This window comes from Carassius carassius, chromosome 19 (genome assembly GCF_963082965.1).
Source record: "Carassius carassius chromosome 19, fCarCar2.1, whole genome shotgun sequence".
Classification (NCBI taxonomy): domain Eukaryota; kingdom Metazoa; phylum Chordata; class Actinopteri; order Cypriniformes; family Cyprinidae; genus Carassius; species Carassius carassius.
This window is the reverse complement of record NC_081773.1, coordinates 18,812,743-18,840,064: the sequence shown is the minus strand read 5'-3', so window position 1 is coordinate 18,840,064 and position 27,322 is coordinate 18,812,743. Positions and strand designations below refer to the sequence as shown.

Here is a 27,322-nt window from a genome sequence, read left to right as displayed (position 1 = left end):
CCATTCATGTTGGCATTGCTAGGGCCATGCTCTAGTGTTTAAACTACAGGCTCAAAATGATTAAAACTGCACTGTGTGAAAGATCTCCTAGACTGGTGGAGATTTGGCCAAATAACAAGACTACCAATTATATAACGGGATAAAGCCTCAATACCATTGTGACATATTGACAAAAACTGGTAAATTCAAATTCAAATACAGAATAATTAAATATTAAAGAATTAAAATCACTTTATCATAACTTTCATTAATGTGCCCTTTGGGTGTAGCTGGAAATTTTGTTATTACAAGCATTTGAATGTCCAAAAAAAATTGGAAAAGAAGTGGAAAACGCTAGAATTCTAGATTATAAATGAGTTGGTAAATTGTCTGATCCATAATATTAATAATATCATAAAACATATCAATAATCTTAATAGCGATCAGTGAACAGAAAGCAAGAACTGGTAAATTATAATGACTGATTTAGCAAGTTATTGTAATTTTGCATGCTGCAATTCAATAATTGTAAAGGATAACAACAGGGATAGTCATTTTAAAGAACACTTCAAAAGATAAAGTTGGTCACTCAACTTTCTCAATTTGCTTTATTTACGAAAAATTTAGTTTCCCAGGTGCACTTGAAGGCATTCTAACATTCTAACATTATATACTCTTACCACATGATTAACCGAGACAATTGCTAACAATTGCAAGATCTTAAGTTTAATTTCCAGCGAACACGCTAAGCTTGGATGCACTGTAAGTCACAGTGGATATGCCAAAAGTCTCTGCCAAATGTCATGCATGTAAATGTAAAGTCATCATGAAGAGCTGCTTGTACGAAGACTCTGTGCTAGCTTGTTTTGTGACAGCAAGATCATTTGTCCAATAGGACAGAAAACATACTTTGCACAAAAAAAAACACTTAGGTTTTGAAAAATGATAACTATATGGCTTTGTGTTCAATAATTGCTGAAGAATCAACAAGAGATTCTTAACAAGAAGTTAACTGTAGATTAACAAGAAGTGAACCATAAACTAATGACTGTGTGTTATTAAAAGATGGCAGAACAACCGAGAGCACGATATGTAAATCAGGACCCTTTCTCGCAAACGACTTCAAAGCTGCTGCAATGAAAACCAGCCGTAAATAGAACAAAAGCACAAGACTTGCTCCAGGCGAACTGAAGGCACAAGCGGTTGTTGTTGATTCTTGTGGCGATAAGCTTACTTTAACATCACATCGGTCTATATACATACAGCAGTGAAGTGGATTTAATCGGGCTAATTAAAATCCACTCAAGGCAAAATGCAGCATCCACTAAAATAATCTGGAGGAGAACAACTCTCCATTCCAATTTATTCTGGAGCTGTGGTTGCACAGGGGGGCTTGCTGGGAAGGGAGTGGGGTCGACCGGGACAGTGAATGGTTCTGGCTGGTAGTTTGGATGAGGGCTGTCAGATTTTGCAGCGTGCCATTTAACGGATGGGCAGCGGGCTGCTGCGAGAACGGGACGGGGCACGGGAGGAGGTCTGTGTGCGTTACCTGTGGGGGGAATGATTCCCGGCGACATGAGGCCCGGCACCGAGTGAGGCATGATGTGAGGGTTCTCCGGCGATGTCACACTCTGGGTCCGTTTAGGAGGCCTCCCGGGTCTTGAGCTAAAACAGAAGTGAAGTGGCGAAAAGGGGGAGGTAGAGGGAAGTGAAGAAAGAAGGGGAGACAGAGGTTGCCGTTAACATTCGGACCAGAACACAATTTCATTCCGAAAATCTAACATGTACTGTAAATAAATTCCTTTTCAAGGACAGTTGCTTTCTGCTGCTCGACATAATAGACTTCCATAGCTAATTAGATTACACAGTGAATTCATTTCCTTTATTGAAGATCAACTACTTTTTGATGCATAATTCATAGCCCGTACCTCGTTACCTACCCTTCTGTATTAATATCCCTACACTATTTGAATTACCTCGTTTGCATATGCTAAAATCCGGCCATGCAGCTTTCAGCCTGGAAATTACATGTTAACTTGTTATAATTATTGCAGTCAGGCCACTATTGATTTATGAGACTTTTAAAAACCAAATATGTGTAGTTCTGGTAATGAATGATATTCTAAGGTTCTTCGGGAAATTAAAAGGCAACGGCTGCCTTAGGAAACGTTCTGCTTGCTTGATTTAATAGGAGTCATAGCTGGAAGCTGGTGTGACTGAGTGATTCAGACCTGTTTTGCGTTTATGATGGAAACTTTTATTACTTGAAATGAGTGACCAAGATCACACAATGATTAATGACACAACAAGCGCAAGTCCAACAGAGGGGGGAAAAATGTCCCTCCGAGCTGATTGTCAGATATTTTTCACACATTACTATGTTCTGTTCATCCATGCATTTTTCCCCTCTAATTTTGGCAAAAACTGAATATCAAAAAGTCCTTTACAGAAATATTTCTTCACAGAGAGTGTCCGTAATAAATCAGTGTGGTTGTTACAGTACCAAGGGCACTGCAGCCACTGGGGACATCTTCCCCGATTTTTAACAAAACGTGATTCCATCCTAGCATTTAAAAAAAAAAAAATTACTGTACATACAGAACGTATTCAAGATACGACAAGTTGCTCAGATAATACACACAAACTTATGGAAGTTATGGAAAGCTGGTTCAGTAACAACCAATCTAGTAACAGGTTACTGAGGCACAAGATCCTCCATTCACAGTTTTATCAAACACTGTAAAAATCAAGACAAAAACTAAATACATAAAATACATAAATACATAAATCTAAATTTTTAAATAATATTATATGGTTTTATATTTTCGAATTAACAATTAAATGAAAAATAATTGTTCCTGCTTCTGGTTATTACCAGAGTAAGGCTCATTTTTTCAGGACATTGTCTATATTTCACAGCACTTGCATTACAATGGCATATCAGGACATGATTGAAAGAGGCCTTCATTAACTCAAGGTTTTGTTCCCTGCTTTTCCAGTGACTAAACAGGGCCTCATTTTCATGGCCAAAAGGAAAGCAGAAGAGTGCATTCACTAAGACCCAAGGCCTTTTTAAAAGCTCACTTATTCATGTACCTCCAAAGTCTGTCATGTGCATCAGTTTAGTCAATTTACAGACTGGCCAGATGAGCTGTGTTTCATTGTGTTTTATCATGTTTTATCCCTGACAGGCATGAAATTGAAACGGAAATTATTTTCTTTGCACACTAAAAACAGAAGAGGCCATAAACTCCAGGCTCACAATGTTAGCAATGAGAGGGAGCAGCACTAGATACAGTCAGGCCTGAGGCCATTCACACTGTAAGGAGTTTGAACCATATCAGCCTGTTCAGATGTGACAGATTCATTTCCACATCGCATCACGCTACGGAAATAGAGACATCATCATACTTCATATAAATGTTCCAGTAAGGGATTTCACTCTGTTATTATAGATTCCTCTTTTGATTTTCATTTTTACAGCGCCCCCTCTGTTCATATTGGGCCTTTGAAATGTGATGTTTGGTGTATTTATGAGAGTATTTTCCAGCATGTGGCAGGCCATAAATGAACTTTAGTTTTTTTTTTTTTTTTTTTATGATTCGCACAAAAACAATTCTTTCACCTTTATAATTTTCTCTAACCCATGAAATATTTTGTCATTTTACAGAATTCTTTAACGCTGCACAATAAAAGGAAAATCTTGGAACGACACAAGGGTGGGTAAAGGATAATACAATTTTATTTTTGAATGAACTACCCCTTTAAATACTTCATTTTGTCCTGAGTTTGTCACAGGAGAGCTGAAGAGACCCCAGCAAGAAACAATCACATGCCCGAACCACAGAACATCTCAAATGAAATCCCTCCTCCTATAGAAACACCTCTTTGATCTTATGAGGGAGATTGCATGACAGTTTTGCTGTCATCACTTTCAATGTACTGAGCTGAATTATTTATGAAAGACCTCAATAGATGGCATGTGATGGTAAAAGCCTTCCTCCCTCCTCCTGCAACAAAGCCAAAAGCAGAAAAAACTTGGACAAAAAAATGGACAAAATGTCACATCAACTTTAGCTCCAGGAAGAGCAGGGGATTGTGAACAAAGCAGACGTTTAGCCTCTGAGCTGTGGTGGGATCTGCTTACAGAGTTTTTACACCATATTTGAAGAGGGAATAGAGTGAAAGAGGAAAAAGAGAATTGTATAAGGCTCCAGAAGCAAATTTTAAATTAACATTAAATATTGAACAGAACAGTTCACCCTAAATGAAAATGGTGTCATTGTTTACCCTCATGTCGTTGCAAACCTGTTTGACTTAGTTTCGTCTGCATAACAAAAACATATGATAAAAAGCATAATGAAAGTATCATAAAATTCATAATAATCTTTTTTTCAATCCATACAATACCTTGATCTGAGGAACAGGGAGCAAAAAACCCTATAAAAGAATATTTAAATGTACTTGTAAAAAAAAGGAAAAGTTTTCTGGGTCCATCCTACAAAATAAGTCCTTTAGAGTTTGCCATGATAAAAATTGTTGTCTCATGACAATCAAAATTGGACTATTTCGATAAGCTGACGGATCAAATTAAAAAAAGTAGTCTGAATGATCCTCCGGTTCCATTCATTATAAATGTATGGAAAAGTGTATTCTTCTTTTGTATTCCAAATAAAAAAAAAAATAAAGTCATATGGGTTTGGAAAGATATGCGGATAAACTGTGACAATTTTCATTTTTGGCTAAACTATTCCTCTAAGGGATAGATAGTGAGGTTTTTGTTGTTGTTATTATTAAGCATCTTTAATTATACTAACTTTATTTACTTTACTTTGGCTTTACTTTTTTGCTATGGCTTGCTTTTAATTTATGACAGCACGGCAGTGTTCTGAAAACCATGTTGGAAACAAAGCTGAATAACAGCAAGTGTTTGAAACTGAAATCCCCATCATGCGACAACACAGAAGGTTTTCACTTAAAACAGGATGGCCTACGCTCATATGTTCAAGAGGACACTGCAGTCATTTAGCTGAGATATACACAAGTATTCTCTGCTGTTTGTCGCTTCTGTAAACAGTGATTATGGGGCCACTGAGGATAAAGGGAGAACAAGAGCTGGACCTTCACAAAAGAACGAGTACAATTTGTCATGTGCTGGATGCTGAGTCCTTAAATAGCCCAGCACAAAACGTCCTCAAAAGTAGGCTATTAGAACACAACAATGGTTCATGAGATCCACTTGTGTCTGAGATTAGCCCTGTCCACTCCACTACTGGATGTCTCCAATACCAAATATAGTTAAATCCTTTTTACTTTCCTTTTCATTTCTTTTTTGTAACTGGGATATGTTTCCACACAATGCGAGAAGCAAGGCTATCCGTGAGGTTTTGCTGAGCATGATGCTGATGAATTCAAATAAACAAGACTATCACCCCTAGAGGGAGAACACATTGTTTGCTTGCATTTATTTATTAGATAAAGCTGAATGGTTTGCATTACTCAAAAGGTAAACATTTGAAATTAGCTTTGAAATGCAATGCAGATACAGCCAACCAGTTATTAAGGAAGAGGGTTACAGCCAGGGTACGAATTAAAAGGGGGTTTTAGGGGGTATGACCCCCAAAATTAAGGTTTGACCCTCTAGCCTCAAGGGGAGGGGGTAAAAGGTTTAAAAGGTCTGATAAATTCTTATACTAAACAGCTTTAGGTCTACAATAATTACATTAAAGTACATTTAAATACAGTTGAGAATAATGTTTAGGGAAAAAAAATAATTTGTACATTTTCTTGTGGCACCAAATAAATTAGGCATAAAGAAGTTTTTTCATAAATCTGATTGTTCATCATGTACTGTATTATATAACACTGGTTATAATATGCAAGTGACAGAAGAAAAGCAGTGTTCTTGGAATGTAACTCTCTGTCTCTTTCTAAGAGACACCAGTGGAAGCATGAATAAATAAAATTAAATCGTCAACCTGGAAAATCCTGCTCCATTGCATTGGCTTTTCAGCACAACAACCAAATCACCCAGCATTCTCTCTATATTGCTGATTCCATAGTTAATAAAGGTCCTGTCTCCCAACTTAAGAACTTTTATAGACAGCACTTGCCTGAGGCCAAAAAGAGGAAAATTTGTAACAAATGTAGGAATTCTCCTTTTGTTTTGCATTAACTGAAAAGAAAATAAAAGTGAACTTTCCCTGAACCATGCTTCCTTTAATGGACTTGGTCCATGTTGACCCAGGAGTTCACACTGGAACATGATCTCCTCCATCCCACCACACTGAGAAAGCAATCAGATTAAAGCCACAAAAAATATGGCCATCTCACTTCCACAATACAAAAGTCAGCAAATAACGGAATTCACCTTCCCTTATGTTGTTTCTTAATATCTGTTAGGAAACAACGTTTATTTCTGTGTTAAATACTAATATCCTGATACAATAAGTAAAAAGCTCTTAAAACGATTAAACACTGAATTAAAACTACAACCAAAAAAAAAAAAAAAAAAGTGAAGCAGTTCATTAAAAATACACTTGCGGTCTTTTTGTTGTTGTTTTTAACAGATGTTTCTCTCTTCTAGAAAATGCATTAATACTCTTAAAGTGCAAACATTTCTCTCAAACTCATAGAGTTTTGTGCACATAACAGGCATCATGAAAGCTAGTTTTAAAGAAAATCAGTGACCAATACAATTGCTCCAATATTTACTGTACAGTTTATTGTGTACTAACATCTATTAAATTAATCTTATCCGAGTTTCTTATCACAAGTTTAAAATCCAGTATTTTTTTATTTTTTCATTTATAGTATTTATTAAACACAAATTTGAGAAGTACCCAAAAATTTTATTCGATCAGTATTTTTCCAACAGGTTTGTGGACCTCTGGACCTAATGGAGACACATTTGGTGCCAGATGATGAAACGTTATCCTGGAGTCAATACGTGTCTCACTCAGGTTTACAGAAAGAACATTCCGTTTTGATTCGCCTCAAATGGAGCAATTAACCTTTCCCATCTTCCTTTTGTTTGTCATTGGGAAAGGTAAAGATGAAGATATTTATTCCATTTACTCGCAGTCAACCAAAACAAGCGGACGGATCACAGCATCTCTGCTTCGGTAAATACAGACTCCTCCAGAAGCCCGCCAATCAGGCCTTATAAAATATTAACCCAATGTCATTGCCCTTTTCAAATCTCTCACCTGGAATTCCCTAATTGTTCCCTTTCTTTATCTCACTGAAGCAAAGGGTAAATAAATTAACAAAATAGCTTTTATCAGCCTGAATAACCTTTTAACTGAAGGATTATCACTGGTTTATTTTTCATTTCTTTTTGTGCGATAGCAGCACATGCCTCATTGATTACTTTGCTGAGGTGGTGGCCAGCAGAGAAAACAAGGGCCTGATAACAAACCGAGGTCTCCGCACTAACAATAACACACTACACTTAGATTAGGTCTCCTGACTTTGCAGCTTTACTCGGCTTGATTAGATGGAATGCTGGCAGGTAAAGCTCCTCCATTTTACTATGCAAACTTTGTGTGGACTGACTGTAAGACCAAAACATATTATTCTGGCCGATTGATCATAGTTAGAAAGATATTCGATTTAAACCACTGTACATTGAAAGAACACACTTGAAACTGAAACATGAAACTGGGCCAATACATTAGACTGGATAATCTGAACTGATGGATTCCAAAGAGAGTGGAATGATTGCAGATGGTTGTTTTTTTTAAGAGGCAGTTCAATCAAACACAAACATTCTTTAAATATTATCTTAAGTTAAGTTCAAAACAATAGAAAACAAAACCAAAAAAAGCAATGGTTGAAATGGTTGATCAGATTGGCAAATCAGACTCATCCAGTTTTCCAATTCAACTTACAGATTCAATAATTCTCAAGTTAGGAGTGATGTGAACTATATTTTTTAACTATTTTTATTTTTAGCAGACAAAGATATTAAATGGCTGCAGAAGACATGGGATACGTATACTGTATGTGGAATACTTTTATCGTCAGTTTTTTATAATTTTTGGACTATATGTAGTCACTATAAACTGTTGGAATACGAAAAAAGACGTGCATGAAATATCTCCTTTTGATGAATTTTCGGGTGATCATTTTTATGCTCAAAGTCTTACTGCTTTTAAAAAGCTCAGGGCCACCATGGACATGCTATATGACTGTGATCGCATTACGAATACAAAACACGAACATTCTCGCCTTTGCAAACCACTAAACTTCTCTTTTATTCTGTATACACAGTCCGCCAGCATCAACTTCTACTTCTCTAGAAGTTTTCAACAAGGGTCGAAGGAAAGCAAAGAAGTGGAATCTGCAACAATACATGATATATAGCAACTGGAGTGGCTGTCTCAGTCACTTACACCTGCACATGAATGGAACACTAACAGAAGAGGTCAGCCGGAGCGCCGCGATGGCCCGTTCCACATGCACTCCTGCATTAATCAGCACTGCCTCAGATCTCCATTTTATCTCTCCCTTTATTTGCATTGAACTGTTGTTGCTTTATCACCACCAGCTCTCTCTCTCTCCATCTCACACCTGTCACCCTCAGCCAGGTAGACGCCTTATCAGATCAACATAGGGATGGATTATGTGTGAGCACTTCATATAAAGCGTTTTATAAACAGGAACAGCTGCATCCGCTAGTAAACTGTGAACTTTTGTGAGGAACAATATATTAGATCAAATGTACATAATCAAAGGGAGCAGTTACCCTCAGCGACCTACTAACAGTTGCCCTTTCCTCCCCAGGCGTTTTTTTCTGCCGAATCATTCAATAGTCCCACACCAGACGTAACATTTGGTGATACAGAGAGCTCCTATAATAGTGGCCTTCCTGCTGCTTTTGTACACTGCACGGTCTGATTAAAGAGTCACTGGGCAGGGCCATCAGATTGCACTACTGCAAAGGAACTCAGAACCCAGTCTTGTTCCTTCCTTGAGCTTTATTTACATGGCTGTGGCCTCATGTAAAAGTATGCAGAGCAACTGGTCAAAAAACATATGAAAATGTATGTGAGCCCTTTGAATTTACCTGTCTGAGTTCTTGCTATTCACAAGTAACAGTAAAGAATCATTGACTTGGTCAACATCTCCAATGTTGGACTGCGGGTCATCTGACTTCAGTTAGCTTTTTGAGCACTAATTAGGATGGGGACTTACAGTACATACAATTTGTTTGTTTAAGCATAATGCGTTGAACTGAAACCCAAAATATAAAATACATTACTCAGGTGTTTTTTTATATTATTAAATTTTTTCAATATGCCAGAAAAATGGTTCTTTACCATAATGCCATTCATACCAGACTATGTACAGTTTCTGCGATTGTTTAAGTACTTTCTGTGTATTTTATAGGTTTGTAAGGGTTGTGCTTTTATATTGTTGTAACTTGAAAATCAATACATTTTATGACCAGCTTATCCAAATTCCAAGCAAATTTGCATTCTTCTGGACTGGATTTCTTTTTTTTCTATTTTTTTTTTCACTGTAATATTCATGCATTTGTCCTGCAAATTCCTTTTTTTTCCCTGAGATTGCAACTGAAAATCCAATATTTTAGGGAGATCTTAGAGGGAAAAAAGACCTGAAAGGAAAATAAACTGCTGATTATTTTAATGCATCATTAATGACAAAAAGCCGATTTCTTAATTGCATACTATAATTGTGAAGCTTAAAATTGTTTTGTATCAGTACTATTAGCACTAATAAGGAGCAGCAGGCCTGTACATTCTGGGAACTGATGTAGAATGCCTAATTGGTTGACTTTTCCGTGCCTAATGGACGATTCTCTTAATTAAAAAGACACTGTAGAAACTGCTATAGATCAGATATGGCAGAGAGAGGGAAAAAGTAAACGCAGTTAATCAAATGTATTAAAATGAACAGTTCCAGGAAAGTTAAAATGAGATGGCTAGATATGATTTCCATCGCAATATGTATTCATTTCAGTCCCTTTGGTTAACAAAACAGAGCTGCGCTTATCTTCAGAACGGTGAGGAAATGCTCTCAGTGATCTCACTTTACTATGCAGAACTGCGATGCATATGAAACAAGTCTTCAAAACAAGGCTTTAAAAACTTACTAGTCAGGGTGCCTTTGAGGATATTTAATTAAAATCTAATCCTGCATTCATTAAGGCTCACATAAATTAAGCTGTCATTCATAAGATTTATGGATTCTCATTTGCATATTGCATACAATTCATCAATTACTCAAGTATGAAAGGAGCACATTTCCCTTGGAGCTGCCTGCTGCCCTGCCAGCATTTGAAATGAGAGAAAGAGCGATACTGTCAGGCATTCGAAACAAACTTTCCCCACAATGTCTGCTTCTTGATTAATCTAATTTCCAAGGCATCCTTTTACAAGATTGTACACAGTCCAGCTGCAGTTTTCAATTATATGTCCTGTCCTCACCACTAACTTTGAATGGGAGATAGATGTAATGCAGGGCAAGTATCCAACCCTGGTCTCCTCCACATCACATGCCTGTTTACCCAGATCTCCGTAAATTAAAAAAAAGGAAAGAGAGGTGTTTTAGAAGCAGATGGAGTCGGGAGGGAGGGAGGGACAAGTGGGAAATGCTATAATTTTATTTGGTGGGATGTCAGACGAATGGTTCAGAGTGTAATAATAGCATATTTCCTGTCACATTTACATCCGCCGTGCTTTCTGACAGAGGGAGGTTTCGGCGAACACATTAAATGACTCCCTCTTCGAAGAGGTGATTGGCCACTGTGGGAGAAAGCCTGCGTGGAGGAAGTGCTTAAACCGAGCCGAGCGTGAATACTTCTAAGATAAAAGGTCAGGCGAAAACAAACAGATGACTTGCGAGGATGAATAGAATTAATTGAGTCATTAATATGCATGGCTAATAAAGCTCGAAAAAATTCTACGTGGAGAACGAAATCATTGTCGACTATTCTCTCTTAATGGCCCATATTTTCAGCTCGAAGGGATCTGGGACGTGTATGTATCAATCTCGGAGAGGAGAAGGAGGAGGGGCTTTGACGAACAGGTTGGGATAACCTCAGCGCCCATTGTTAAAGTCAGACAAAGCAAACAAAGCAAACTTGTTCTAGTGAGGATATTAATTCCCAATTAATCCCAAATTCTGGCAGAGGAACAGACCAGTGCAGCAAGTGAAAGTCATCTTGAAGGGTACTTAATTGGTTCCCAATAGTAAAAGAGCTTGATAACAGAGATCAAGCCGCAGTTTATTAATCCTTCCCATTGTCTTATGAAATTGTCGTTGAAAGTAACTTCAGATAGAGCCAATAGTTAAGACTTTAATGTGCTTTTAATATTAACAAGAGGAAGCAATTAAGAGGCCACAAAACAATAGCACTCAGACTGATGCATATTAATTCAGCAAATATGATTTCAGAATCAATACGATTAAGGCAGCATGCCACACGAACACGCTCGCCTACACTTGCAAACACACATACTTACAAGTCTAGAGGCCTTTTTTTCTTTAACAGAGAACATTTTCCCCATTACATGGAATTGTGTTTCATAAACATCCATGTTTTGCATTACATGCATTTAAATTAGCAAATGACAGCGCAGCCTCTGTATTTGTGTTCATTCTTTGACATTTCCGTCGCCCACTGACTATCCAAAGTCATTAATTCAGTCGGCCGTAACTGAAACAGGCCACGATGATAATTATAACGTGAGCAAATATCTGATATTGAGCAAAAAGTAGATGTGAGGTCTGTATCCTCTCAGGGACAAACAAACTTAACGTCAGGACTAAACAGGAAGTCCTTAATGATTAACATTAATTGGACTGTGGAATCGGAATCCTGTGTGAAACATTAAACAAAAATTATCCACTGTTTATACTCTTTCTGCTTTCTTAATAATTAATGAAATGTAAATATTCCAGGGAGTCCAGAAGTGATCTGTGGTGGGAGAGGAAGAGCGATGTTTACACAACGGCATAGTGAGTCTGCGTGGAGAGACGGGGGTTGTGATCCGCCCCGTCCTCCTCCTCCTGCTTCTGTGCTTTTAGACACTGTTTATGCAGAACGAATCATCCTCTGTGACTCCCGGATCCTGATCAATTCCATTTTAACGCAGTTTACAGTGAAAACACAACAGTTGATGCCACAAAAATGATTTCTGCTTACAGAATCCCTCGATTTGTCCCTGCTAAAAAGAATCAAAGCCCGACGGCTAAACACATGTCAACCACATCCGTCTGCATCTCTTTGATCCTTCTGGACGAATCACTGACTGCGTGCGGAGAGCAAACAACCAGAACCTTTTAAGACAGTTGGAGGGAAAAGCGCCCCACCCAGTCAGGAGACAAATCGAATGTGGCACGTACAAGTTTACTTTCATCCTCGCTGTCTGATTGCCATCAACTGCCAAATGTGGCGTAATGGCAGCGAGGCAAGGCCCGTGTCGTTAAACCCACAGAATGACAATTACTTCAGACAAGCTTTATCAGGGTCTGTGACCCAGCCTCCACAAAGCTAACTAAATCACTCGCTTTATTCCTGGAAGCTTGCGATTCCATTAAAAAGCTTCCTGAGGAGGTAAGAAAAGTCCATTTAGGCTCGGCGCGAGAGCAAATTGTCCGACTCAGCACTTCATGCGAAGTCTTCACACCACTTGATGATGCAATTCTTAATGCATGGCCCTGGTCCACATAAATCTTAAGCGAGACATCACCTGAGATTTTTTCTGTCCCTTTCTGCTATCTCTATCTCTCGGTTAAATGATGAATTGTTTGCAACATCTCTGAGACTAAAGCCTTCAACCTCTTCAAACCGCTGCCTCTAATAACTGGTCGCTACAGAAGGGTGGGGTGGGGGGCATGACAGAATGATGAATATCACAACAGACAGCTCCAATATGGTACAATTTTAGCAGATCAATATCGCACTGCAATATAAGAAAAAGCAGCAGATATTAGTCTACACAGTGTATTACAGATGAGGAACATCTATGCTCTCTACTCTCATGCCAGTCCCTCGCAGATATTTCACACACGTCTCAAACTCCACGCCTTGCATATTCACTGACGTCCATGGAAACTAATCACTCTGTGGGTCGAACTGGCATCTGCTTAGAATTAGCATGAAGCGCTAACATTTTAAGTGACTTCCGTGGACAAGGTTACTTAAACAGAAATAAACTATGGCAAGGTGCTAGGGTCCAGTTACTCATGAGACCAGAAGTCTCTCTCACAGGCTAATAATGGTTTTAAAAAATACTGTTGTAGAGATACTGTTGCATTATAAGCTACTACAGAGAAGACTATGAAGGTCGATGTGCTTTTTGAGGATTAGGCCCATGTTAGCACTTGGCTAATTCTACTCTATTCAGTGACCGTTTTGAATGGAAGAACAACCTTTGAAAATAATAAGCCTATTTATTTCGTTAGTGCTATCAAAGTTTGTGCACCATTGCTTATTTGAATTGGGTAAACAACATGCATAATCACAATTCAATTCTTCACTAAAATGAGAGAGTTTGTGAATAAAGTTTTTACAGCCTTACAGACAGACAGACCAGTTTTTCAGAGATGATCTACAATCTATAATTAGGTACTAATCTATAATTAGTGTTAGTGTTAGTGTTAGTTGTTTCACAAATTAGTGTTTAAACGCCAATCACTTTTACTCTGAGGGACACTTGTCCAGTTAAAACTATCCCTTGTTCAGTTTACAAAAAAAAATTAATACATAGAGAAAAGGGAGCAAACTAAAGATATTATACAAATTTAAAAAAAGAAAAAAGAAAGAAAGATCACATATGAGGATTCATAAAATTCACAACAGCATGGGCTCCATTCTAACTAGACACCAGGGACCATATTGCAATGGACTGTCTCGCTCTCACTCCCATCAACAAGACAAGCAAAATGGTCTGGGGGGCAAAAGAGGGGGATTGCAAATGTTCATAATGCATAATATCTTCTCTCACCGGGGAGCAGCCGAGGGGCCCTTAGCTGTCACCGGCAATAAGGCCCAGTCATTGTGAGAGCTCAAGGTTCGTTAAATACTATTAATGGAACACAGTATCCGTTGTGCGCTGAAACTTGTCAGCATTTCATTAGAGACTGATAAACATATAATAGAGAAGTGTCAGGCCCAGAGTGGAGTGTGTGACAGGCCGGCGGGGAAAGGATTTGGAGGATTTCACTGCTGCGATCATTCATTCCCATGATCCACTGCTGACTGACAGAACGATCTCGGCCAGTCTGGGATTTTTCTGCGAGGAACGAGACCTAGACTGTCTGAAGTGGGACTCGGACCACAAATACGAAGTTGTGCATCAGAGAATCTGTGATTTTCCTGATGTTATAGTATCAGTGTTTAATCAGAGGAAATACTGAACTACATTTGTGGTCAAGCTGGATTTGAAAAAAGTGAACAGCAACTTTGGGATTGTGAGGTCAAACAGAGTGGATATGCCTAATCATTTGATTGTAATGTGCAATTAAATTATTTAGTTAATATTTAGTATTACTATAAAATATTCTATAGTACAGAATTTGTTAATATTGATGTGACGAGTGGGCTGGAGCCAAGAGCCGTGGGAACGGAGCGAGGCCGGTGGAGTGATTTGGGAAATGAGCGACACCTGCGACACTCACCGGTCTCGAGTCCCACGGAGGGGATCGGAAGGATACAAAAGAGGAGCGACGACAGGGAAGGACAAAAGAGGACCAGGCCTGGGCTTTTTTTTGTGTTTGGTTTTTGTTTGTGCGCGACAGTCGTCCACGAGGGGCTGTCGCGCTGTTTTGTGTTTATTTTATTATTAAAGTTTCATTTTGAATGTCCGCCGGTTCCCACCTCCTTCTTCCCATGATTGTGAAGTTTGTACTTTGTTACAATTGACAAAAATATACCCACTTAGACCACAATCTGCAAGCTCATCTAATTGCTCCAAGATCACTTTTTTACCACAAACTGAGTTGTAAAACGTGGGTCTTTTGTACCTTGTGCTGATTTTTAATGCAAAACAAGACACTTGAGCCTTTTACACCATCAGCAATTGGTCACCAACGCTGTTAATCAGTTAATCTATTCTTTTCCCCGTCTTGCGAGAAATATGTAAAGAAAGATAATTAAAAACGTGTTAGGTGAAAGTCCAGCAGCCTTGCTCTGAGTGTATGTTCTCACAATGCACGCTTTGTTCGTCTTATTAACCTTCTCGCTACTCAACGTGCCTATAAATGAAATCTTTAGCCCTTTACATGTGAAATTAAAACTGCAGTCCCCTGAGCACTTTTAATTATTCCTCTCCTGAAAAACTTCCACTTTTGTCAGCCCGCTTTATTAGCAAAGCAGCCGACTCCCACTCTCTCTCTCTCCCCAAGTCTGTCATGGTTCACTCCTTTGAATCTCTCTCCTTTCTTCCCTCTTTTCTTCCAGCAGGCCTGTTAAATTCTCACCTTGCGCTGCCCTTGTCATCAACCCGATGAAGCACAAAGCTAGGCAGCGAGGGAGTGTTTACTCATTTCCCCAGCACATTATCTATCACATTAATCACAGGCCCGGACCTTCTGGACACAGCGGTCTCCTGCTCTGCCCTGGACTCTCATCAAACCTGACCATCCTTCTCAGTGCACTACACACACTAAACAGCAGCACTGCACGCCAGTAGGAGCGGTTGTCTCTTTATACAGCAGATAATGTTAAGAAGATAGATAAGAGTCAAATGCCCATGTTTCTCCTTATCGCTTAATAATCAGGGAAAAACACAAGCTGCTTGACATAAATATGCATGATAAATGAAGTCAGTGTATCCAATTAACTAAAATTAATTGCATGTAAATTGCATCTGTAAAGTTTTCCCTTTTTTTTAATAACAGTCTTCGCATATGCCTGTTTTTCTCAGCACTTTTGCATTTGCAACAATTCCATAATTTACTCTCCTTCACTAAAGAATACTTTTAAAAATGTAAATGAAAGTCAATGGGATCCAATCAAAGTTGTTTTGGACCCTATTTACTCTCATCATATGGACAAAACAATTCAAAAATATCTTATTTCTGAAGAAAGAAAGAAAGAAAGAAAGAAAGAAAGAAAGAAAGAAAGAAAGAAAGAAAGAAAGAAAGAAAGAAAGTTGACAGGGTTAGAACAACATTAGTGTGAGTAAACGATAATATAATTTCCATCCCTGCTTGTGCAAACCATCCATTTAGAGATTCAAAGTTGTAATCTGCATCTGCATCCAAAAGAACAATATCTTGTTCTTTTGGATGCAGACACGTCTGGCAGCCACGCTGTCCAAACAGATAAACATACGTGCCCTCTTATTGAACTGCTCCGGTTTGAACGTTTCCTTTGAAACTGATGTGTTCCAAGCTCTTCTAATAACGGCTGCGGACACAGAGTGTGAGGCCTTGAAACAAGAGCTCTTTAAAGAGGATGTTTTAAGACATGGTCAGCCACAGGCAAGGAGTCGGCCAGGAACTTGTTTGTGAAATACATGCCGCCGCAGGTTCTAATGAGGTTATGGTCAAAACCAATGTTATTATAAATGATCCAGCTCTTTCTCTCAAGTCCTTGTGCAATTAACGGTTTCAACCGACTAGAAGCCAAAGGCCCAGCTACATCTGAAATTCAAATAAATGAGCAATGTAAATAGTTTAGAGAGCGAGCTTACCCACTGAACAATGGTCTGTTATGAGACACCAGTAACTAGAGAAAAAAAGGGACACACTGGTGTGGGGATGGAAACAGTAGGGGGTGAGATGAGCCAACACAATGTGGCCCTTCTCCTAAAGCAACTTGTTATCAGGCAGAACGCAGAGGCTCTTTCAATCTGCATTTAAATACATTTCATTCCAGCCACTCATTTGCATTAATTTCTCCCATTATTTTTGGAAATGGCCAAATGTCTAGCTGACACAATGTGGGAGCCCATCACCACAGAGAGAAGCCCCACACCTGATGCCAATTTAGGACTCCTGGATCTTTTCAGTGCTCTGGCCCGATCTGACATCTCCGGTTCTTTGCAGTCCAGAGGACTTTTCAATTGGATTTGCTTGCGATGACAAAACTGTTTCGCGCTCATCTGAGAGGCCCCCCCTTCGTCTCTCCCCCTCTCGCACTCCTTCTCTCCATGAGACCGGGCGTCTATTTGGGTGCCATGGGAAAACCGGTGCCGAATGATTCTCAGTGGCTTCTGATTTCCACTATTTGTTCAGCATTAGGGCCACTTATCTCTCAAAGAATAAGCAACATGTGGAGAGAGAGAGTGACAGAGCGAAATACAGCCTCACTAACAGGACCATTGTGCATTAAGGATCGGCATTCAAACACGAGGGGCCCTCGTTCTCGCTCGCGCTCTCTTCGTCGCTTTCACACAGACTCGGTTTTTGCTGCAGTCAATTACCACTGCTAATCCTACCCGCAATAGGGAGTAAATATTTCATTACTTTTTCAAATAAACACTTGGTTTTGCCACTGAAGTGTCATTCACGAAGTGGAGAGAGACGACTGACGGCCACTTCTGTTCGGTGGTAAAAAAAAAAACAAAAAAAAACGTTTTGTTCCTAGAGCAAACAAAACAGAAGAGAAACGAGTGACACTCAACCATAAAAACATTTTAGCTGATAAAAAAAGAGAATTTTTCAAACAGGTTTATCATGGAGACTGAGTGCCTTTGGACTGTTTTCTTTTCCTCGCTAAACTAAACAGTAAGAGAGGCTCAGTCAAAAAAAAAAAAAACTCCATAGACACCGTGTGATTCCCATCGGCCAATAAAGCCTGATCTGTCTTGGAGGAATTAGCGGCCTGACTAAAAACACAAGGGGGGGGAAATGACAGAGGGATCCTGGCGCTTGGTGCTCATTAATCACTGCAGCGTCTTTGACCTTTCATTTGCCAAGGGCACTGGGGGGGGGGGGTGGCCGGGGCAGAGGAGGGAGAGAGACTGAAAGAAAGAGACAGTAAAGTAAAAAAAGAGAAAATGACAATAGTCTAGAATATGCCACAACCAATTTTTCACAAAGAGTGAAATTAATCAGCATCACGGGTTGCTAAAAGAATCAGACGGCCTCTAGGTAGCGACATATAGGAAAGACAGAAGTATCAAAGCTGCAGGAAAGATCATGGGATTCCATGGGCATTTCTAATGAACCACAGAAATGTATGAAAATTGAAGAGAAAGTGGTAAGGGGATGGAAACAGGAATATTTTTAACTTTTTAAAGTGATAAGTTAAACACAACGACAGTCTGAGAAAGCAACAGAGGCACAGGGCCCGGGACCACTGTGCCGTCGGGCCGGGGGTGGGAGGTACATGTTGATTTAAAGTGCAAGATAATGAGACACACGGGCAGACACAAGCTGCAGCTGGAATGACAACGAGTTCACTGCTCCAGAAATAAATGTTCCTTTTCAGGAACTCGAGCTGCGTCGAAACGCTTTTGGGGAACGTCCCTGACGAGACCGACTCTGAATATCGTGTGCAATCAGTCCATCGGAAAGGCGTGACGTCACGGGCGGGGTGACGTAGCGACCAGGAAGCTATAAAAGCACGTGCCGTGCAGCTGGCTTCAGCTTCGAATCTGTCAGCAAGCGCTCTGTGTGTGCATGTGCAAAAGTCTGTCCTGTTGGTCCTATTTATTGTTGTCTGTCCCTTAGCTTAAAAAGATCGCTAAAACAGCTCAATATGCCTAAGCAGAAGCAAAAGACCAAACATTTGAAGGGTGATTCCAAGCCGCGTTACAGACTGTGTGTTCCTCCCTGCACTCGCTACATTACGAGCGGGGATACACACAGGCTGTGCGTGGCTTGCCTGGGATCGAAGCACGCTGAGTCGGCTCTCGAGGGGGCCGACTGCCCGCATTGTGAACGTTTGCCAATGCGGACGCTTCGATCCCGGAGGGCTCTCTTCGAGGAGGGAGCCTTCACCAGCGTTCCTCGCGGTGCTGGCCCCGCTTCTGCCGAGGCAGAGCGGCTGCTGCACTCGTGGGGTTCGCAGGTGGATCTGTCAGAAGGAATGGAGACGGGCCAGTCCTTATCTCCTTCCTCATCTGCCAGATCCGGCGCCCAAGCCCTGGGTTCGGAAGCACGCTCGTCGGTTTCTTCCCCCCAGGGTGAGGGATCAGCTCTTCACCTCTCGTCCTCCGAGGAGGTCGATGTGGAGACTGTTGCTGGGGATTCGCCACCCCTGTCGCCCCAGTATGAGGAGCTTTTGGAGGTGGTCACGCGTGCAGTAGATAAATTAAAAATCGACTGGCCTGCTGAAAAACAGACTGAGCCGCAGAGAAGCAAATTAGACGAACGCTTTCTGCGGCCGAAGCAACCACCTCCACGTCGGAGCCTTCCGTATTTTCCCGATCTCCATGATGAGTTATCGAGATCGTGGAATCACCCGTATTCGACCCGCCTCTTTGGCCCTGATTCACTATATTATGGCAACGTGATGGGGCTGGGAGAGCGTGGTTATAGAGCGATGCCACGGGTTGAACAGACGCTCGCGGGCTATCTGTCACCCGGTTCGGCCTCGTCTCTAAAGGCTCCGACATTGCCCACTAAGCCGCTTAGAGTTACATCATCGCTAGTGGGCAAAGGTTATGTGGCAGCAGGTCAGGCTGGGGCGTGCCTTCATACTATGGCAGTCCTGCAAGCTTATCAGGCTGACCTGCTGAGAGATGTCGATGAGGGGGAGGGGATTAAGTCTGAAGATATTGAAGAACTCAGAAAGACCGCTGATCTCTCCCTCCGCGCCACTAAGGAGACCGCTCGCGCAATTGGGCGGTCTATGGCAGCCTTAGTGGCCGCGGAGAGGCATTTGTGGCTGACCCTGTCAGAAATTAAAGAACGAGACAGGGTCTGCCTCCTGGACGCCCCGCTTCAAGCCTCGGGCCTGTTCGGCGACACAGTTAATACTGTCGTCGACAGGTTCCAGGAGGCGCACAAGCAGGCGGCGGCGTTCCAGAGTTTCCTCCCTCGTCGCTCTCGTGGTGCATCTGGGCGGGAGATGACCACGCCACATACCGGCTCCTCACACCGGGAAGCGCAAAAGCAGAGCGTCGCCACTCGTGCTCCCCCACGTCGGGACCGAGGGCAACGACGCTCTGAGTCGGGGGCTTCTAGGGCGAAAACCGATTTAAGATCTGTCATCGAAGCCCGGAAGTCCTCGACGAAAAGATCCTGACGCCAGGATCCAGAGGGTAGCCCCTGCTGGGGTAGAGCGCGGTTCACCTCATTACACGGTGCCCGTCTCACCTCAGTACCCTCAGGAGGTCGGTCTGCCAACCCTGCCAGAGCTTCAGGGCGCAGCGGCCTCCAGCGAGCGCCACCCCCAGTTACTTCCGCCCGTGAGCGTAGCGGAGCTGGGATGCTCGCCGCCCCTTCGGGGGCCTCTTATACCAGAGGTCAGTCTCGAGAGACTGATTCCCTTAGTAGATTATTTAGCAGCGTGGAAGCTACTGCCAAATGTATCTCAATGGGTCCTGCGTACAATAGAAAGAGGCTATTGCATTCAGTTCGGTCATCCACCACCGAAGTTCAACGGGGTTACACCGACTGTGGTCGGCCCCCAGCAGGCTCTGGTTATGGAACAAGAAGTGAATACCCTATTAAGGAAGGAGGCCATCGAGGTGGTCCCTCCTCTAGACAGGGAATCCGGATTTTACAGCCGGTATTTCATAGTTCCAAAGAAGGATGGGGGGTTGCGTCCGATCTTAGACTTGCGTCTCCTGAACCGCTCAGTTATGTCACTGAAGTTCAAGATGCTCACTGTCAACCAGGTTGTAGCTCAAATCAGATCCGAGGACTGGTTTGTCACAATAGATCTCAAAGACGCATACTTCCACATATCCATCCTTCCACAACACAGGAAGTTTCTGAGGTTCGCTTTCGGGGGCAAAGCTTATCAATATCGAGTACTTCCCTTTGGCCTCGCACTCTCACCCCGCACGTTCACGAAATGTATGGATGCGGCTCTGGTATCCCTCCGTATGCAGGGCATCCGCATTTTAAATTATATCTACGATTGGTTGATCCTAGCTCAATCAGAGCAGATGGCGGCTCGACATCGAGATGTCGTTCTCGCACACATGGGGGAGCTGGGTTTGAGACTAAACGCCAAGAAGAGTGTACTTTCTCCAGTTCAGAGAACCACCTATCTAGGCGTAGTGTGGAATTCGACCACGATGCAGGCACGCTTGTCTCCTGCTCGGATCGAGTCGATCCTCACATCAGTCGAGAGAGTCAAAGAAGGCCAGTCACTCACTGTCAAACAATTCCAGAGATTGTTAGGGCTGATGGCAGCTGCGTCCAACGTGATACCTTTTGGCCTGCTGTACATGAGACCCCTACAGTGGTGGCTCAAGTCCAAGGGCTTTTCCCCGAGGGGAAATCCAAGTCGAGTTATCAAGGCATGCGGCGGTGCCTTCGTGCCTTAGACATGTGGAGGAAACCTTGGTTCTTGAATCAGGGCCCGGTGCTGGGAGTTCCTTGTCGCCGTGTAACGCTAGCGACAGATGCGTCCCTCACCGGTTGGGGTGCGGTCATGAGCGGCCACCCTGCCCGCGGTCTGTGAAGTGGTCGCCATCTAACATGGCACATCAATTGCCTAGAGATACTAGCGGTCTATCGAGCATTGAAATATTTCCTCCCAGACCTGAGAGGTCACCATGTGTTGGTGCGCACCGACAACACATCAGTGGTCTCTTATATCAATCACCAGGGGGGTCTGCGTTCGCGCCCCTTGTACAAGCTGGCACACCAGATCCTTCTGTGGTCCCAGGGCAAACTCCTCTCGATCAGAGCAGCGTATATTCCTGGGAGATTGAATGTGGGGGCAGACATACTGTCGAGACAGGGGCCGAGGCCCGGGGAATGGATGCTTCACCCCGAGGTGGTGAAGCAGATATGGAGAGTATTTGGTACAGCCCAGGTGGACCTCTTTGCGACTCAGGAGACATCGCAATGTCCCCTCTGGTTCTCTCTAGTTCATCCAGCTCCTCTGGGACTGGACGCTATGGTACAGACCTGGCCGAGGCTTCGTCTGTACGCTTTTCCCCCTATCGCTCTGCTCCCGGGAGTTCTGGCGAGAGTACGCCGGGACGGGGCCCGTCTACTACTAGTAGCCCCGTTCTGGCCGGGCCGAGTATGGTTCTCAGATCTAGTCTCGCTCCTCGACGGCTCTCCGTGGGAGATACCGATCAGGACAGACCTACTCTCACAGGCGCAGGGCACGATAATTCACCCTTGCCCGGAGTTGTGGAAGCTGTGGGTGTGGCCCCTGAGGGGGCACAGCTGTTAGCAGCTGGTCTCTCAACCGAGGTTGTTGAGACCCTACTCCAATCCAGAGCTCCCTCTACGAGGAAACTGTACGCCCTGAAGTGGAAGCTCTTCACTTCATGGTGCAGAGACCGCCAGCTTGACCCAGCAGACTGCCCAGTTGGTACAGTTCTGGAGTTTTTACAAGCCAGGCTCTCTGCGGGGTTATCCCACTCCACCTTAAAGGTTTACGTGGCGGCCATAGCTGCTTTCCACGTCCCTTTCAATGGTCAGTCAGTGGGTAGACACCCCCTAGTTACACTTTTCCTCCGCGGTGCGCTGAGGCTGAGACCTCCAGTACGATCCCGTGTTCCCCCCTGGGATTTGGTTGTGGTTCTAGAGGCTCTTTGTAAAGCTCCATTCGAGCCAATACAAGATATCTCAGATAGACATCTGACACTTAAAACTGCCCTGTTACTGGCAATCACCTCACTAAAGAGAGTTGGAGATCTTCAGGCCCTTTCGGTGGCCCCTACCTACTTAAGACTTTGCCCCTGGTATGGCCAAAGCATTCTTATACCCTCGAGCGGGTTACGTTCCGAAGGTTCCCTCTGTTACACCACAACCTATCGTACTGCAGGCCTTCTGTCCTCCTCCCTTTCGGGAGCCAGACCAAGAGAAGCTAAACTGTATGTGTCCAGTGCGAGCACTGGACGCATACGTCCACAGAGCTGCCCTGTGGAGAAAATCAGACCAATTGCTTGTTTGCTACGGTCCTTCTAACAAGGGTTCTCCTGCCACCAAGCAGACCCTTAGTCGTTGGATAGTCGAGGCTATCAACGTCTCCTATGAGTCCTCTGGTCTTCCCCCTCCTTTGGGGGCCAAGGCTCACTCTACTCGGAGTATGGCGGCCTCCAAGGCCTTCTCAGCAGGTGTGTCCCTCTTGGACATCTGCAACGCTGCAGGGTGGTCCACGCCCTCCACATTTGTCCGATTTTACGATCTTGACATGCGAGCCACGCCGGGCTCTTCTGTTCTCTCGTCTTAGCTGTGCTCTTTTGACTACACACTAGGCAGGGATTTGGAAGTCTGGCAGCGTGGGCACATCGTTCCCCAAAAGCGTTTCGACGCAGCTCGAGTTCCTGAAAAGGAACGTCTCAAGGTTACGTATGTAACCCTAGTTCCTTGAAGGAACGAGACGCTGCGTCGCAGAGCCATACTCCCGGCACCCCTGCCGGCGCTTGCTTCCCTACTCGAAGCTGAAGCCAGCTGCACGGCACGTGCTTTTATAGCTTCCTGGTCGCTACGTCACCCCGCCCGTGACGTCACGCCTTTCCGATGGACTGATTGCACACGATATTCAGAGTCGGTCTCGTCAGGGACGTTCCCCAAAAGCGTTTCGACGCAGCGTCTCGTTCCTTCAAGGAACTAGGGTTACATACGTAACCTTGAGACGTTTTCACTTAAGCTAACATGTGTTAGGATTCACTACCAAAATCTTTTTTTACTTAAGCGTATAAAAGCCTGTGAGCACAAGCATTCCATTAGTGTTACATTCAAAGTCCGAGGCGTCCCACGAAAGTTCATTTATATCAAGACTGAGGTCATTCTGTCCAAATAAGAGGGAGTCGGTCGGGCCATATGGCCGACACTCAATCAAAGAAGCTACTTAGTGCATGCACATGTTAGTGTTCATTAACACCAGAGTATTGAAACAAATTACAAAGTAATGAAATTAACCAAGTTATCACTTTAAAACCCAAGCAACTGCTGTAATTAAAACTTTTAGAGATTTAGACTAGCAAACATTGGATTAATATTGTTGCTTGTGACAAATACATATATAGCTTTATTTTTAAGCCTAATTGCAGTGCAAGGTTAATTTAATCAGCCCATTTCTACCTCTGAAGTGCTTGCCCCAATTTAATTGCCTATTTTTATTGCTTCAGCAAGGTTTTAATTGAAACCAATAGGGATCTAACAACAACTGTGACATGTTGGTGTCTGGGGGAAAGCTATAAATGTGTGAGAAAAATATGTGCATTATTAATGTGATTTCTTAATGCATTTTTGCAGAAAGCTGGGCAGGATTTCTTTATTTTTATATTCAGGCAAACAAATTATAATTAGTCGCCACTTTAAATGCAAACTCGATAAGAAAGTACAACTAAAAATGGTTAAATGACACCTCGTTGCAATGCCACGCCTGATCAGCTGAAAGGCAAGCCTCAAGTGTTATTGGCCAGGGTGATTTATTGAGTTATTCTTGCATGTACCGAAGCAATCAATTGTAATGGCACCATGTTAGAGTCTTTCTTAACAATGAAAGGCATTATGTATTCAAAAATGAAAAAAAGGATCGCATGTTATTGACCCAGCAGTGAACGTCATCACAAGTCCTTGGTATCAAATTCTGCATAGCAGCTTTGGCAATTGACACTATTGATTTGCTGCATGGTAAGCATTATTGTTGGATCTCGAGCTGTAGCATTGTGAGGAAAGCTTTGTATTGCTTCAAACCAAAAAGGGATTTCCATAAATCAGTTGTTCTATAGTTAAGTCTAAAACTAACCTTGAAATAAAATCTGCATTTTTCAATAGCAAACAAGGATCCTTGTTTGAGGGCAGTATACTGTTTTCGAGGAAGATTTACATCAAGAGTACCTTTAAATGGATAGTTCACCAAAAAATGCTAATTCTGTCATCATTTTTTCACCGACCTGTTTTAAACACTGAAACATTCTTCAAAATATCTTCTTTTGTGTCCCACAGAAGACGGAATTGGGTGAACTATACCATGAAATATCTGATCTTTTTTAACGTTTTCAAGAGAAAAGAAAAACCGTTGCTCCCATTACAGCGCAAAGATTCTGGGCCCTGTAGCTAGAGTGGAAATCACCAGCAACTCAAGCCTGACATCTGTATAAAAACAAAAATAATCTGCTGTCAGCAGAATGTTCAATGACTTCTATCACGCCGGTGCCGAGAAAGTCTAGTGGCTGCAAGGATCGGGCTGTTATGCCGGGTTCAGTGGATCGGAATGCATGCTAATTAGCATCAAAAATGTGTGTCACCGTCTCCTATCTTCACCAGGAACATGCCAAAAGGTTCGCTCAAAACCACAGATTAATAAAGTCTGTCGGAACGCGTAATGCCGTGTCAACAAAAACACACACGTTTCATTATGCAGGTCACGGGAGGTTGTGTTTTAATGTCACGGTTAAATTTTTACAGTGTATGTCATAGTCAATCGAGAAAGGCTGAAAAAGGCAGATAAATATTTTACTTGCAGTAAACCTCTGCATTATTGATGTAATTGTAATCACAGGCGTGAATACAGTAGGCGAGCGTGGGCTTTGACACTCTGTGGAGAATATACCTAAAACGAGGGCTTGTGTTACAGTGGAAATTCACACAGCGCATTGTCTGCGGTTGTCACTAATCTGGCCTGTCTCGAAATCCTCCAGTGCTAAACAGAAGCAAGCCTTCCCCTTTAAATAATTGATATTTTCTGATTAAATGTGGCAGTTCATAGATAATGAATTCTTTATGGCGGTGCCTTGAGCTACTCCACTGCCCCTGCTCCTGCAGACAGCTTTATGGAACGTGCTGCCCAAATTTTGAAAGTTTAACCTATGTAGATCAATGTGCTTCCTTAAAAGAGTTTAATAAATTAAAGTGCACGGGGCCCTTTTTTTCCTCTGTGAGCAGAAAAAAGCTGATGAGACAGGTTTAGTTTAATCTCAGGCAATAGAAGTCATTAACCATTCTCCTAGGAATTAAAATATAGCTTGCCCTTTTCTTCTCTCACTTATCATTAGCATCACTTTAATCTCCCAGCGTTTCACACTGCTATTTTAATCATTACTTACTGCCTTTTTGACAACTGAAGAACATGCCTCACTCTCGCTCAGGCAATATCCCCATTTTAGCTGACAAAATGTAGGACATCATGTAAAAATATCCAAATTTTCTCTCCCTTCCCTTCCAATAACATTCATAGCAGAGTCCTTGGGAAAAAAGCCAAATGTGTTTGTATCAAAAACAGCAGGGTGAAAAAGAAAGGAAACAAAAGTGAAATGAGAGATTTGAGCGTAATGGCGCAGGGAATATGGGCGATGTGACAGTATTTGCATTTATCACGTTGTTTAAGTAGTTCATGAATTGCATGTATTCTGTTATGTGGGTCATTTGGTGAACTGGGGCCATCCATTTCTTTGTCCTTGACTCAATGAAATATACAGAAAAATAGTGTTTTTTTTTTCCCGGGCGAATATAAATCAAGAGTTATGCACTGTCTTTTAATGTCTTTGACAGATATAGGCCATGTACTCTAACTTGTTCCTGCTTTTTTTTACAAGTCAAGGTTGTAATTTTCAGGGGGGGGGGATCTGACAATTATAAATACACAGACCTTAACTTTCATGACATGCACATTTACACCAGATGACTACTAAAATAAATGGAATTAAATACTAATTAAAATTTTGGTGTAAACCAATGTAAAAAGGTGTTTGTTTTTTGCACATTGGCATTGGTCTTCAAATAACATTTATTCTATTGTATCTGGACTGGGGCTGGAATAATTCCAGTTATTTTCCCACATTCACACACAAAAGTAAAGAAAACTCTCTCCCAGGAAAGTTTATAACCTCCATCTGACCTATTCTGTGTCATTAAGGTAGAAATAACAGCAACACCACATGAACTATAGCCTTTTGCCATAAAAAACTATTTATTACATTAATTTAATCTGGCATCATTAACACAATAACCATGTTAGGATAGCCACATGAACTGACTTTCTGTGGAACATAAAAGAAGATATTTTGAGAAATGTCTCTATGTAATCCATACAATGGAAATCAATTGGTTCCAGTGTAGTTTGGTTTCCAGTATTCTTTAATATATCTTCTTTTGAGGTCCCAAGAAGAGACACAGTCACAAAGGTTTTCATTTTGGTGTGGACTATCCCTTTATTAATGCACTATCCAACTCCTAAAACAACAGGAAACTCATTTGAGATTCAGCCTTTCTACATATATAACTTCCTTTTAAAGGCTCTCAGACTTTTGACAAGAAACCCCCAAACACCTTA

At 42.0% G+C, this 27,322-nt stretch overlaps 1 protein-coding gene across 5 annotated transcripts in view; it reads right to left on the bottom strand.

The window, feature by feature from the left end:
- Positions 1-27,322, bottom strand: part of LOC132095294 (dachshund homolog 1-like) — a 109,723-nt gene that overhangs the window by 51,686 nt on the left and 30,715 nt on the right. For all 5 annotated transcript variants that reach the window (XM_059500141.1, XM_059500142.1, XM_059500143.1 and 2 more), the window contains exon 2: positions 1,529-1,644. In XM_059500141.1, coding sequence (XP_059356124.1) covers positions 1,529-1,644 — 116 coding nt within the window. The remainder of the gene's footprint in view (positions 1-1,528; positions 1,645-27,322) is intronic.